This window comes from Diaporthe batatas (assembly GCF_019321695.1).
Source record: "Diaporthe batatas strain CRI 302-4 chromosome Unknown Contig00014, whole genome shotgun sequence".
Lineage (NCBI taxonomy): Eukaryota > Fungi > Ascomycota > Sordariomycetes > Diaporthales > Diaporthaceae > Diaporthe > Diaporthe batatas.
In genome coordinates, this window is record NW_025408561.1 from 1,444,804 (window position 1) to 1,459,217 (window position 14,414).

General features: G+C 57.2%; 1 protein-coding gene across 1 annotated transcript; it reads left to right on the forward strand.

Moving 5' to 3' along the window:
* Positions 1-123: 123 nt before the first annotated feature.
* On the forward strand, positions 124-3,907 carry KVR01_010825 (uncharacterized protein). The gene is made up of 4 exons (XM_044787236.1): positions 124-1,308; positions 1,376-2,051; positions 2,105-2,219; positions 2,393-3,907. Exons 1-4 carry the CDS (start codon positions 717-719, stop codon positions 2,960-2,962), a joined length of 1,953 nt encoding a protein of 650 aa, XP_044639972.1. The 5' UTR covers positions 124-716; the 3' UTR covers positions 2,963-3,907.
* Positions 3,908-14,414: the final 10,507 nt, after the last annotated feature.

Below are 14,414 nucleotides of genomic sequence, written 5' to 3' on the forward strand. Positions count from 1 at the left end.
CTGACGTTGGCGCGCAAGAAGGGCAGGCGGTGAGATGCTGGGTGGCGCGGCAGGATGGTAGTCTAGACCCCAAAGCGCCTGCCTGCCTGCCAGGAACACTCCGACAACTGGACGCCGATTGCCACAGGGGACCCATCCCTCGGCAAGAGTCATCATCATCCATCATCACCCAATTTCGAGTCCGAAAACGACTCACCGCGAAGACATCGCGAGCGCTGCTGACGGCCAGCCCAGAATAGTCTGGTCAGACCTGTCTTTTTCTTTTCTTTTTTCCGTTTTACTCACCTCACCGTGGCGACTGTTTGCCATTGCATCTGCCGTAATCTGCCCGAGACTTTAACCACCCAACCTTCTTGGGGACAACCTCTTATGGCACAACCTCCTTACAGCACCGCCTTCTACAGGACAACCTCTTTTCGGATAACCTCCTAGTACCCTCTACGCCGACCTCCTTCCATCCTACAGGATACCCACCCAACTACAAATCATAATTCCTAACCTTACAGAAGACAGCCTCCCGCATCTTTTCGACGCTGCCTTCGTGACTTCCTATGTCTGCTTGCGTCTGGCACTTCTTGACATAACAATCTTTGCTTATGGCCGGTCGGATGCATACCACGCCATCGCTGCAGGCGAGCGCTGATCGATAGCACCTCCCATCCTTAGAGACCTTGCCGCTTGCTGTCAAACAAGGCCTTGGTAACAGCCGCTCGACCATGGATCCTGAGGACCAGAGGGATGTTGAGCTGTCGACCCTGGCAGCCATCTTCCCCGAGATTCAGAGACTGAGTGACAATGACCTGTACAGCTTTGTGCTGGATGTTCCTGTGAACCCAACAAAGGCCGTCACGGTGTTTTTCCCCGCCGCCGCAGAGGCACAGGGTCTCGACCCAGGGGCAACACTGGAAGCTGGGGCTGCTACCACGCGGCCGGACACGAACGGAGTTGATTCTCACGAGCTATCACACCTACCTGCTGTCCGCGTACAGATCTCGCTGCCTCCGGCATATCCGGCAGAGCAGCCGCCAGCTGCCAGCGTGTCAACCCAGCCATCGTGGCTCCCCGCAGACACGGCCAAGAGGCTGGAAGACGACTGCGCGCGCTTGTGGGAGGAGCTGGGTCGCGATCTCGTCGCCTTTACGTACCTTGACCATGTGCAGCAGTCAGCAGACGATGTCTTTGGGCTTGTGAGTGACGTGGGAGCTTTGCAGATCAGTCCTGAGCACAAGATTGCGGTTTTGGACTACGATATCGAGGCCAAGAGGGTTGCTTTCGAGAACGGAACGTTCGACTGTGGCGTCTGTCTTGGTTGGTCCTCCTGGTGCCCTCCCCCTGGAGACTTAACTTTGGATAGTCCTGCTGACCATTTGTCTAGATCCGAAGAAAGGTTCCAAGTGCCATCGCATGATAGACTGTGGCCATGTGTTTTGTACCGAGTGTCTACAAAGCTTCTACAATAATGCCATCAAAGAAGGCGATCTTGCCGCCGTTCGATGCCTAGAGCCCAGTTGCGCGAAAGAGAGAGCTGATGCCGAGGCTTCCAACAGCCAGAAGCGGAGCAAGCGGAAGACATTCATCAGCCCCAGCGAACTTCTTCAGATCCCCCTTGAGCCTGACATGGTGAAACGCTACGTGACTCTCAAGTACAAGACAGAGCTCGAGTCAGACAAGAACACAGTCTACTGCCCGCGACCATGGTGCCAGGGCGCGGCTCGGTCCAAGAAGCGCAAGAAGCCTGAAGGATTCGAGCTACACGAGGCCGAGGATAACTCGGACAGCGACACCGAAGAGGCGCCCAAGGCGGACACTGGGAAAGCTGTCCAGTCCAAGCCCCACGTTGACAGGCTCGCGATATGTGAGGACTGCGGCTTCGCCTTTTGTAGCAGGTGTTATCAAGGCTGGCACGGAGACTTGGTCGTGTGTGCTCCCCGTCGTGATGACGGGGAGCTCAGCGCGGAAGAGAAGGCCTCGCTGGACTTCATCAGCTTGCACACTACGCCGTGTCCTACTTGTGCATGCCCTGCCCAAAAGACGCATGGTTGTAATCATATGTATGCGTCGATTATAACCACCCTTTATACGACTCTTGCTTACAATCTCATAGGATTTGCTACAGGTGCCAAACGCACTTCTGCTACCTGTGCTCGGCGTGGCTGGACCCTTCAAATCCATACCAGCACTTCAACCAGCAGCCTAATGGCAAGATCGGCAGCTGCTATGTAAGCAGCTTCTGGATACGATTTTTACTCCTTTGAGAACAAGCACGCCCCATTTCTAGCCTATACAACAAACACTTCAGAGGCTGCAGTTTCAACACCCCGCGGCCTTCTCTTTCGGTGTTGACATAGAGCTAATTCTCTGGTTCTTTGATGGCTAACTCTTGATGCTGCAGATGAGGCTTTGGGAGTTGGAAGAGGGCGACGAGGACGGCCAGAACTTCTTTGCTGGAGGTCGTGGTGGGCAGCAGGACCCTAGGAACGAGCGGGAGATCGCACTCGAGGAAGCTATTATCGGAGACGAAGACGTCAACCAGCAGCAACAGCCGCCTGAGCCACGACCAGCGCCCCACGAGAATGGGCGGCGGGTGGACGTCGAGCGGGAAGGGCCCCTAGTCCTTCGCATCGATGCAGCCGCGCCGGCTCCAGGTGCAGCACGGCAGCCTGCTCCGGTGGCGCAACCGCGCGGCGGCGCGCAGAACAGAGGTAGAGGCAATCCTGCAGGAGGGGCACGACAGCAAGCGGCTCGAGGGGGGCGAGGAAGGGGTTTCGGCCCACGACAGCACTTGAACCAGGGGCCAAACCGCGGCGCACATAACTTTATTCGACGGGATCGTCACCTCCCCGCGCAGCAATTGCGCGACGAAGCTGAACAGGAGGAGGTCCAAGCCGGAGAGGCGGCCTGGATCAGACACTTTGTGCAGCTCGCGCTCAACGACAATGAGGACCTGATAGAGGACGAGTAGGCCGCGTGGACTGTTGTGCGTGCGTGCTTCGACTTGCCCACACAACAGCTCACAACACTCCCCACCGTCCAGCGAAATAAAACGCTCGGCGACCGCGCCGCCCGGGCAATGTGATAAGGACACCTCATCGCAACTTCCCGGGACGCGCCCCGGGCCAAGGTACACACGTATACTACGACACTACGCAACAATCTCGCTGCGCGGCCCCCGCTCACCGACCACGGTAGCATCGAAACACCAGATCACTCGACCAGCCCCATGGACCGACCCAGCCAGGCGCGAACGAAGGGGGGCAAAAGGTTTGAGCGCAACCCGTCCGATCATTTCCCCTTCCCTTGCCATGCTCGGCCGAGCGACCAGCCGCGTTGACCATGGATGGGCCGAAGACTCGCGCGAGACAGCGATGAAGTACCAAGACCAGATAAAAAGACTTGCCAGCCAGGGTGTGTACTGTACAACCAGACAACCAGCCTGCCAGCCTTCCCCCGTGGCCCGTGCTGTTGACCCGCCCGCGTAACAGCTGCCGACAAAAGGTAATCGAGTGGGCTAGTTCCGGCTGCGAGGCGATCCCACTTTTTCGCCGGCGAGGACAGATCAGATCGAATGGGCGATGCGACGTGGGGTGGAAAGGCTATCCCTCTTAGGAAGCGGGCCTCTTGACGGGGGGAGGCTGGCAAGCGTTGCGAGCTGGGGGGGAGGCAACTTTTGGCTCTCGCACCAAGTGGGGATGGAGGAGAGGGCACGCAATGACAGTAGAATATGGCCCACGGGCAAAGTACAATTGTACATGGTGGTATCCCGTACAATACATTCTACTATGTAGTAGAGGCAACATCAGAAAGTACATTGGCCCAACTCTTCCTGGAGCCCCATGTCCGAATCCAGTTCGCCCAAACACCCCCGCGCCTCGGGCCTTGGTTCATTATCAGGCCATGCTGACGTTGCCCTCCGTTGACGCTCCGCCCGAAGACATCTCCGGGTCAAAGCCATAACATCATAATTATACCCATTAAGTACCTTCGGGCCCGGCCACTGATTTCTGGTTCCTTGCAGGCTTATCCTACCGGGGGGAGGGGGGTAAATTGAATTTATAGTATGATCATTTTAGAATAATATTGACATTCTCTTGAAACGTAAACACACTATTGACATAACTACAGGATGTTCGAATCGTATGACGATTTTCAGACTGACATTATTTACCTATTGACATGCTCTTGACATGCTGTCAGGGGCCTGATATGTAGGCAAAAAGGGAGTTCGATTCCCGCTAGAATCAAGTTTTTTTTTTCTTTTTCGTCCCTAACCTAACTACTTATTAGCTAATTTTTAGCTTGATTATTACTATATATTAAGTCTACGGAGCTACAGAGTTAAGAAAATACGCAATCTGATTCGCTAGGCTGACTTATAAAATTCAATACCGGCGGATTTACAGATTCTAGGGATTCTTGATATGCGTTAACATGATGTCAAAATCTGACATATAATCAACCCCTTGACAGATTTCACCTGTGACAGCATTTTGTTAGCCTTTTGCTAGTATTTAGCTGTAATGTCTAGATTTTGTTTAAATGTTAAATTTTGACATAATTACACGCCCATGTCAGGGACCCCCCCTCCCCCCGGTAGGATGTGGAAGGTTCTATCAACCCCTGAGAAAAAGGGATAGCAAACTATGGGTACGACATGTATGATCTCCATTGCCGACAGCTTGTCTTGTTCACCCGGGCGTGTGAAATTTCAGCGGATGTTGCTCGTTGCGCCCCCTCAGGCTGCTTGCCCCTGTGCCAGAATGCCTGTCTCTTCCTTCCCGATGCTATGCCGAGATCTGAAAAGTCCCCGAAAACACTTGTTTATATTTAACCATGTATGCATATATACGGTACGAAAATAAAGCACACCATGCGGTCAGCACGATTTGAAGGCCTGCCGGCAAGTAGGCAAGGCAGACAAGGCAGACAAGGCAGGCACATCCAGGTCTCCCCTCTTACGCCATCCCTTAGGAGGCGACAGGCTCCTGATGGCTACAGTCGTAGCCGCCTCTGCAACGGCGGCGGTGAAGCTTGCTTCGCGGCCGCCGTCGTGCCTGGAAGCTAGCCCTTTGGAGGAGGCTTGAGGCCCAAAGGGGAGGAGGGATGGTGGCAGGGGCAAAGGGCCCAGGAACCACGGTCGAGATACGGCGTAGCCAAGGTGTATGGTCTCAGGGCCCGCCGCTACTGCTGGCTCCGTTGGCTGGCCCCTCGCCGCTACCGATTTTGTACATGCGCTGCGCTGTTGCTAATGTGTCAACACGAACTCACCCACTCCGTCATCACCTTGATCAAATGTCCGAGGACACCGAATGGAGGGTAGAGTGATGGCGGCGGGGAGGGGGCAAGAAGTGGAAACCGGTACGTAGCATTCCCAAGTCATCTCTCCCCATAAGTGATGCCGTTGTTGGTGCTGATGCTGCGTTGCGTGGAATTCCCGCCGCCCTATACCTTGACGGTCACGGATCGGTGCGAAATGGCTTTACGATGGGAATTGTGATTCCTATATCCCAGTATCCTTGGAAATTTAGGGGGGGTGGGAGGGATGGAGGGGTCAGACCGAGCGCCACCCTGATGTTTAGATCAGGAGACACAAGGGCATGCCCTGCTGCCATGGTCCTGTAGGGATGGTGATCGCACACGTTACAGCGCGCCTGTTGAAGAAATGCCGTCCGGTGGTGGCCTAGTGGTGGGGATAGCCCAGATATTGATGAGCCAGTCGCCGTGCTTGCCAAAATCTCTGCCTCCCTGGTCATCATCCGAGTAGTTAGATGGTGGGGGCTCTCCTCGAAGCATGGCGGTTGACCGACAGAATGATCTTCCGGGACAAAACAAAATCTCCTTCGTCAATCTCTCTCCCTCCCTCTAGTGTGGAGTAACTTCCCGCATTCTGAATGCTGGCAGAGCTTATTCGGACAGTTCAGGACGACTAAGCTTCCCCGAGATGAACAGATCGTCAGCTGTGGGGACAAATTACGGACTGAAACTTTGCCTCTTGCTTGCAGGGTGACAGCCTTGTGAGCATCCGTGCTTGCCATCCTGTACTCCGTACTGTCAGAACTGTACGTCCTCGTTGCCCTCTGACCAACCGGCTCCGAAGTCTGCGGTGGTGATGCACATCAACAGGTACTTGCTTGTCTCTTTCTGTCCATCTGATGTTCTGCAGCTCCACCACGGCGGTCTCGTTCATCGCCTCTCGGGTCGAACTTTCAGTTCATTCCCCGAAATTCATTCACCGAAAATGCTTGGGGTAGATTTCTGCCTGGCCTGGAAATCGATGCGAAGTCTATCCTTGGGAGGAACTCGTTTCACCGGATTTTGCAAAGACGAACCCCCCTCGCTGTCAGTCGGTTTCCCTGGCCCCATTCACACATCATTCTGGCGCGGCAAGCGCTTTCCAGGTCTGCGAGGTCATAGTAGACGCCCACAACCAAAATCGCTTCTCAGGAATTCAACGGCTCCTAACGGCTGGCTGGTGGCCGGGCTAGAGTGAGTGGACTACGTACCGAGTTCCACGGATAGATCCAGTAGCACACGTGTAGTCTGTTCGTCTTGGGGCCTCTAGAATGCGGTACTGCGCTAAAGGAGACAGGCCGAGTGATGGCTCAGCGGAAATGCTGCTATCCAGTCGGCGCCACTTGGCCACAGATGGGTCGGCTTGGCATGTGTTCAGATAGTCCAAGGGCAGAGGTAATAGAGTTCAAGCTAGAGCAAGGCCTGCAGCATGTCGAGGGAGTCACGGAGCACAGACTGCCATTGAGCACAGGGGCTAGGCCCAGTGTGATAGCTCGCTGGTCAGTTGCGGCTGCTGATAGAAGGGTCGATGATGGCACACCCACTCATATGCAGGAAGAGACCCACCATAATCAAGCCTGCAGTTGGCGGGGAAGAAAGACATCGAGACATTGAGACTGAGCAGGTGAAAGTGCAGGTTTGTGGGCCGTCCACTTTGTTTGTTCGGGCTGTCAACCAGAGCCAGACGACAGCTGTTTGGCGAAAGGCAGGACATCCCACAGACAAGAGATCGATGATCTGGTGAAGGGATCCCGCTGCCGCATTCCAGGGCAGCCGCAAGCTGGCTCCCTCGGCCAGCCGCCGCCCCTGGCTTGCTGAGCGGGTAAAATGAAGTCAGTCGAGTCTGGCCCTTCCAGGCTAAAGTCGGTAGTCTGGCCGTGGTGAACGGCGTGCTAGACGGGATGGGTAAGACTCTGGCGCCAGCAACCATGGGTTCCCCAGAGTGTCTAACCGCTATGCCGAATGAGGTTTCCGGGTATGGGGTAGGCCACTGGAGTTGCGTTTTGGCGTCTGACATGTCTGGGTAACACAAGGACGTTGGTAAAGGTAACGATGCAAGCAAGTAGCCGTGTGATTGCAATCTGGTGGGGGTCCAGCTCCAGAAGGCCAGCCGGGGTGTGCCAGGGTGCGCTGCTCCACGGACTGGGATGATTGGGGGCCTCTTGCGCAGGGTGGCCATCGGAAACTTGGAAGCGAAGGTAAGATTTAGCCCATTCTTGTCGAGTGTCCTCACCGGGCCAGGCACCTCCAGGGTGATCACTTGCACTGCCCGGAGAAGGGCTGGCAGGCTGCCCCTTGGGTAGTGCAGGGCGCTATGCAAGACGTCGATGGAAATTGCCCAGCACAGCACAGGACTAGAGACCAGGAACAAGCTCGAGCAGCCACCAGCTAGCACGGAGGGAGAGGCGGCTGCGCATCGGAGCTTGGTGCTGCATGTGGACCGCAGGGCCTGGGTGGAAGGGGAAGAGGGCCCTGCTTTTGCGGTACTGCACGGTGATGCATGCTGCTTCTCCGGGGCGGCCATCGAGGTCGATGGGTGTCGAGGTCACGATGGGGTCACGGCGGACTGCTGGTGGTGATGTGACCAGCCCGGCTCTCATCCTTCTAGAAGCCTTCGCTGGCCCTGTGCTGTGCTGTGCCGTGTGCTTGGTGTTCTTTTTGAGTTGTCTTGACCCCGGAGTGACTGGTCAGCAGGACTCGGCTCCGGTGTGGTCGAGTCTTATGACTGCCGTGGCGATCGCCTTGGTAGGGTAGGTGTGAGGGCGGCATGCTGTCAGGCAGGATGGGGTCGTATGGGATGGGTTGGGTCGTATGGCTTGGTTGTGCCTCTGCCGGAGCGGGCATGGAGGAATGACGTCTCGAGACGGGCGCTGCCGTGATGGCACCGAGGTCGCGCAACAATGCCTGGAAGCGGCAGCAGAGGAATGCTGCGGTTGGGAATAGGGCTGCATTGTTGCAATATCATACATCGGGCGAAGATAGGGTCTGCCCCCCCTCCCCCCAGGTCCTCTCACCTGCGTGTCTCCCTCGCCTGGTTGCCGCGGATCAGAAGGAGGAGCAGACCATCTGCCAGCCAGACGGACCGCCTGCTGCATCTCGGTCTTGCACCTGCAGGGAGCTCTCCAGTACACCGTACGGAGTACACTCCTCTGTGCGACCCTCAGAGCAACGACCAAGTCGTGTTGTATCGCATCTTGTACCTAGGTATCTGCATCTGCGAGTGTGGGGCCGTGAGGCAGAGCTTCTGTCGGCGTTGATTGGTTCATCTTTCAAATCGTAGGCTGTCCTTCCTTCCGCGATCACGCACCATGCCCGATGGGGAAGCAGCACACCTCGGATCCAGTTGTGCTGGCCTAGCCGTCTGGCTGGCCGTCTGGCTGTTCTGGCTGTCTGGCTGTCTGCCTGGTTCATGGATAATGGATAATGGCCGGCGGTATGCACAAATAGTGTACGCTAGATGGGTGTCGCCCCCCTGCCACTTGTTCGACATCCCTGGTTCCTTGATCCTCCCCGTACATGCTGGAAAGGGCCGAGTCGGACTCGATGGTGGGCGCATGCATAGCGACCATATCAGCTGCCTGCGGCGAGTCGTATGATTGAAGCGCAAGTCGAGTCTGCTTATATTGTCTTGCATCGTCATCTCATCTTCAGAAGCTGTGTTGATAGCACGTCCGGGTATTTCTTTTACCCCAGCCCCCAACACATCTCCCTGTCCTCTGCCTTGGGACGGCCAGCTGCAGGCCTAGGTCAGAATCAAAGGCCCATTCCCTCGTTTCCCACTGCGTCAGAAGCTGCACATCACTACGTAGAACGGATGCTGCTAGAGATGGCGAAGGAGATGGGTGGGCAGCGGCATCGCCTCCGCGTCCCGCAAGCCGGCTGGACCAAGGGGCTCCTGGTTGAAGCAGGGACGGGCGGGCCATCTCTCACCGAGGATTCGTGCACGCTCGATACACAATACCCATCCTCAGGTGCCACTTAATGTGTGCAACCCAGGGAGAGGACAATACCGTACGGCTGGGGCAATACCAGCAAGGGCAGGCATATCAGGAGGACAGTCCAGATGCCGGTAATAAACAACGCAGACAGGCTTGGACGTTTTGCCATGGCGCGATAGCTGGTGGATTTGCGCGCAGTCTCGGTCTGCGGTCTGCCCTCGGAGCCATGTCCGTTCTAAGCAGGTGCTTCTGGCCTAGGCAGACTGGGTGCTCAGTGCTCTCGCATTCCGCTCTCTCTTGGGACTCTGGGGCCATGGGAGCCTGGACTGGCCTGGACTGGATTTATTATTGTGTTTCCGGAGAGGTGAGGCCTGTGAGCGTCCTGGCCGGCCCGGCAGGACGAGGTGAGAGGGGAGCATATCCAGGCGCGCGACTAGGGCACATGGAACGGGACACGTGAAAATGAGACACTGCTCGAGCGTTGTCTTGACGTTGACGTGCGAAGATCCTTCGAAGGACCCCCTTCCCCTTCCTCATCCCGCCTTTCCCCTTCTCCGAAGCGGCCTGGAGCACTGTGCATTGAGGGCGTCGGAGCCGAAGATTGGCGTTTGCGACTGTAAACCTTGGGGCGTCTGAATGCAACACAAGCCTGCGATGGGATGTAACTCCAGATTCGATACCAAACATCAGGCCCCCCGACGCCCTGCCACACCATGGACCGCCGGCCTGGGTGTGCATCCAGAATGGCAGCATTGAAGCAGCATGGCAGCATGGGTGTATTGACGAGTACGTTTGCCCGGTGTGTTATATGCCGCCTAGTTCCGGCCTCAGATCCGGAGCCAGGTTGACGAGAGTGGGTGAGGCAGCGAAAAGCGACGAGACCAGAGGACATCAACAAAATGCAGTAAAGTGGGCTAGATCGGATTGGATGCCGCAGTCGATGGTGGTCAGAGCGAGCAATGGCTACTCCCGTGTCACCCACAAGCGACGGCTCGACGGATGGGCGGCCGGCATGGGCTCAGTTCACATGTCTCTCAAGCCTCTTGTTGGGTTGGCGAGTGTTGACAGGGCCAAGCTCATTGCGCATCAGGGCCGTCTCTCCACATCACAGTCTGTGTAGGGGGGGAGGGTACAAGGGCGGGCCAATGTGCTGCACGGCTGCATGTACCGCAGTCCCTCAGGTACTTTAACATGCACAGACTGGGATCACTAGTCATGTATCGCCAAAGGCATGGAGTAGCCTCCCCACCCCGTCCCCACCCGGCTCTCAAGGGTCGTTCTCCGCCCCATCCTCTCCTCCGTAGCTGGACCTGCTCCCTGTTCTCTCCGTGGCCCTCTTCCAGCTCTCTCTGGGCGCCCCCTGCACCCCATGTTGGGCTGGGTGGACGCGTCTTCTGATCGGACACACAGGGCATACAGGGCACACAGGGCACACAGGGCACACAGGGCACACAGGGCACACAGGGCACACAGGCGTGCATTCACTGACCTCTGTGCAAGCAGTGCTGCACTCGTATGCAGTGGGCCGTCTCGCCAGGTTTCCGTTTGGTCACAGTCCCGTTTTGCCGGAGCACCCTTCTCTGCCCCGCCTGTCAGGCGGAGCTGGGTTGTGCACGGGGCACAGCAGGACGGAGCGGATCTGGTGGTGTCTGCCACCTGGAGCCTTGTTACACAGTCGTTGTCCACCAGGCACGCAGCACGCAGGCACGCACCGCAGGGCACACATGGCCGCACCGTAGCTCTGGGCTACTGCGGACGGAGCACAGCATCTGGACCTGGGCCCCCATTGCTCATCTCTTGATTGACTCGGGGCATCGACTCCAGCACAGCACTCCAAGCAGCCCTCTTGTGGTGGTTTCAGCCTTGGCCCAACCTTGTTCTGCTTTACCGAGTCCGACGGCCTGCTCTGAGTCTGTCTCTATCTTTCTCTGCCCCGTCTCTGCCTTGCCCTGCCCTGCCCCGCCCCGCCGGGGAATCACACTCTCTCCCTGCGTATGCGTATTTCCTGTCCACACGTGGGTGTGCGCGTGCGCATGTCCGTGGTGAGAGAGTTGGACCACCACCATCATCTGTCCAGCCAGCCAATCAAGCAACCAAGCAACCAAGCAATATCAGACAGAGCTGGATGTGTGTGTGTGTGTGTGTCTGTGTGGCCAGCTACGCTGCAGTTCGCAGTATGTACGGGGTACTGTGGTACATCATATGTCACCCTTGTAACCGGGTACCGTTCCCATGCTCACTCATCCGTCCGCTCAACCAGACAGGACAGACAGCCAGACAGCCAGACAGCCAGGCGTGGTCGACCAAAGCGGAAGGAACATTTTCGCAGGCTGGGGCTCTCGCGAGGTGATCCCTGCACCTTGTTTGTCTCTTCCGCACCCTGCAGCAACCGCACCTGGCCCTCGCGCTTGCACTCGCTCCTCCTCCCCCTCCTGCCCCTGCACCTGCAGCCTGCACCTGCACCCTTGCACCTTACCACCCAGCGCCGCCTACCGAATCGCGGCCCCATGTCCCTCCCGTCGACACTACCCAAGATCCTGGCATGCATCTACACCACAGAGTACGGAGCTCCAGCACGGTACCGCACCGCGGATACACGGTACAGCATGCCCTCTATGGATACTCTACCACAGTATCTGTCGGGACGGACATGGGCCCTTGGACCCGTGGGCAGAGCCTGGCCGAGCCCGCCCCTCACCGTTGAGAGGACAATCACGATCTCCCCTGCCCTACCCTGCCCTGCCATGCCCTGCCATGCCCTCCATCGGTCTCTGCCACTGCCATCCCCCTGTCGGACCCACGACCAGTCGCAAACACCATGGCCAGCCAGCCATCTGGTCATCCAGCCATCCCATCCCATCCCATCGACGGTTGACTGCAACGACCACCCACCTCTACCACAGTACGCCGCGCAGGGTACCTTGACGCTGGAAAACCAACCCCACCAACTTCTGTCCAGCCGGCCGGCCAGCCAGCCAGCCAGCCAGCCAGTCCGATAGATGTTCCCTCCTACCCTCCATCCCATCCAGAGCCTGCCTGTTCCAATTGCTGACCTCGCTGCGCCTTTCTCGATCAGGAGCGCCCGAACGTTCTGATGGGGTGCGGTGATCTTCATTGGGACGGGGCCTAATGGTCGGCGTTGCTGCTTGATCGAGACAAGGCTCGCTTCCTCACCGACTGCCCTGCATCGAAAGGGGCCGGGGTCGCCATTCTTGCGACAGAGTTCCCAAATTGCGACGCCCACACTCGCGCAAATCATAAACACGCATCGCTGCTAAGATGAGCTTCTCCGGAGAAAAAAAAGCGGGCTGAGCCTTTTCAGGTTGCAAGCCATCCGCTTCGGCAAACACGGTTTGCAACACTACTCAACTGTCAGGAACCGTGGCACCCACAGCCACAGCCAGGCCAGCAGCCAGCAGCGAGGGCACAGCGTCGCTACTGTAGCATCTCCTAGCAGGCTGGCAGGCGGCACCCAGGCACCCAGGCACCCAGGCACCTTCGGGGCTACAGCGCCACCAGGTCAACACTGCACACTGGCAGTCCGCAGGGGTGGCCTCTCGAGCCCCGAGGTTTATCCTTTGGCCCCGGCCTCCTCCTTGCAATAGAGTTGTGATGGCCGACAGTGTCGTGCATCTGGCCTGGCCTGGCTGAACGGGCACAGCGCTCCCAGATTTGTACAGTGCCGCAGTGCGAGAGTACTCGAGTTCTCCACGCTGGTGCGCTGCATCGCTGAAAGGGAGGGTCGCTCCGGCTTGACTTGCTCCACAGAGCGGACGAACCCGCGACAGGATTCTGACGGGCGCCTCGAGTGACAGAACCACAGACGGTTTGAACGACGAGTCACTCCCCGGGCCGTTGCGAACCTGCACATGGCTTGGCCTGGCCTCCCGCGAAACAACTATGGAGTTCCGTCCCAACCCGCAACCAGGCGTGATGACTTGCGAATGAACCCTCCAACGGCCGCGAGGCACATCCTCCAGCGCCTTGGAGCCACACATTTGTCACATTGCGCACCGTCACAGGGTCACTTGATATGCCACTCTGGTGCAACCCTGGCAGAGCGGCGTACTCCTTGCATCCGCCCTTCTTTTGACTCGAGGTGCTGGATCCTGCTGTACGCCTCGTGCCGCACCACAGATTGCGAATGTGTAATCACTTCACGATGAAATATTGTGGGGCACCAGCGCCAGCAGGGATCTCTGAGGTGCGGATGTTGCTCCAACAGTTACGCTCCACCCCAGAGGCACCTGTCTGCTACGCGTGCGACAGCGGCTGCGCGACCGACGGGAAGACATCACACTCTTTTAACGTTGTTGGTGACGCCATGCAGTCAAGGCCAACTGCACTATGCAGTGAAACTGCCAACACTCTCCAAATAGTAGAGATGTAACTGGCAATTCATCTACGCCACAGTGTTACAGATAACTATCCCAATGGAGGTCCAAGTTCTGCCAGGAGAGCCGAGGAGATACGTCGTCTTCAGATTCCACGAACGACGTTTGCGGACAGACCAGATGAGGTCGCCAAACTGGAGGGAGCACGGGAGGGAGCACGCTCCGTGTGCAAGATAGGAGACCTTCTCACATCTTCATTGACTATGTCATCTCATCTGCGTCCAACACGAGGATGCACCTGTCCTATCGCAGGTGTTCGTGAAGAAGTACATTCGCCACATTTGAAACTTCGATTATCACCAGCTGTCGCCGCAGGCAAATCTTCAGCGTGACTGACCAGCCGCCGGTGGGCCACCCGTCCTGCACGAGACGAGACAAGCACAAAACATGGGCTCAGAGTCAAGCAGCTCGAGTTTTCCTTGTATTGCGCGGTCTTGCACACTCGGGCCAGACTGACCTCACCTGGCGGTGGATTAAGTTTAGCATCGCAACAAGAGCGACTGGTAGGCCCTGTTTGGACGTCGCTCTAAAACGCAATATCACACGTCCAATCGCAGTCACACCGGAACTCCCACTCCAGAGAGCGTGGCTTACTAGTAAGCCGTCGCCACCAACCTTCTGTTCGTCTGGTCGCGCGCCAAGAAAAACCAGGCCCGCGTTCCGTTATAGAGTTCGTGTGAGCCTCATGAACCTGCTAACGAAACGCTAAGAACCGTTGAGATGTTTCTAAGCTAGCATCCTGGCTGTCAAAGAAAGGCTCTGATAAATATAGGCTTGACAATCGTTTGGTCAC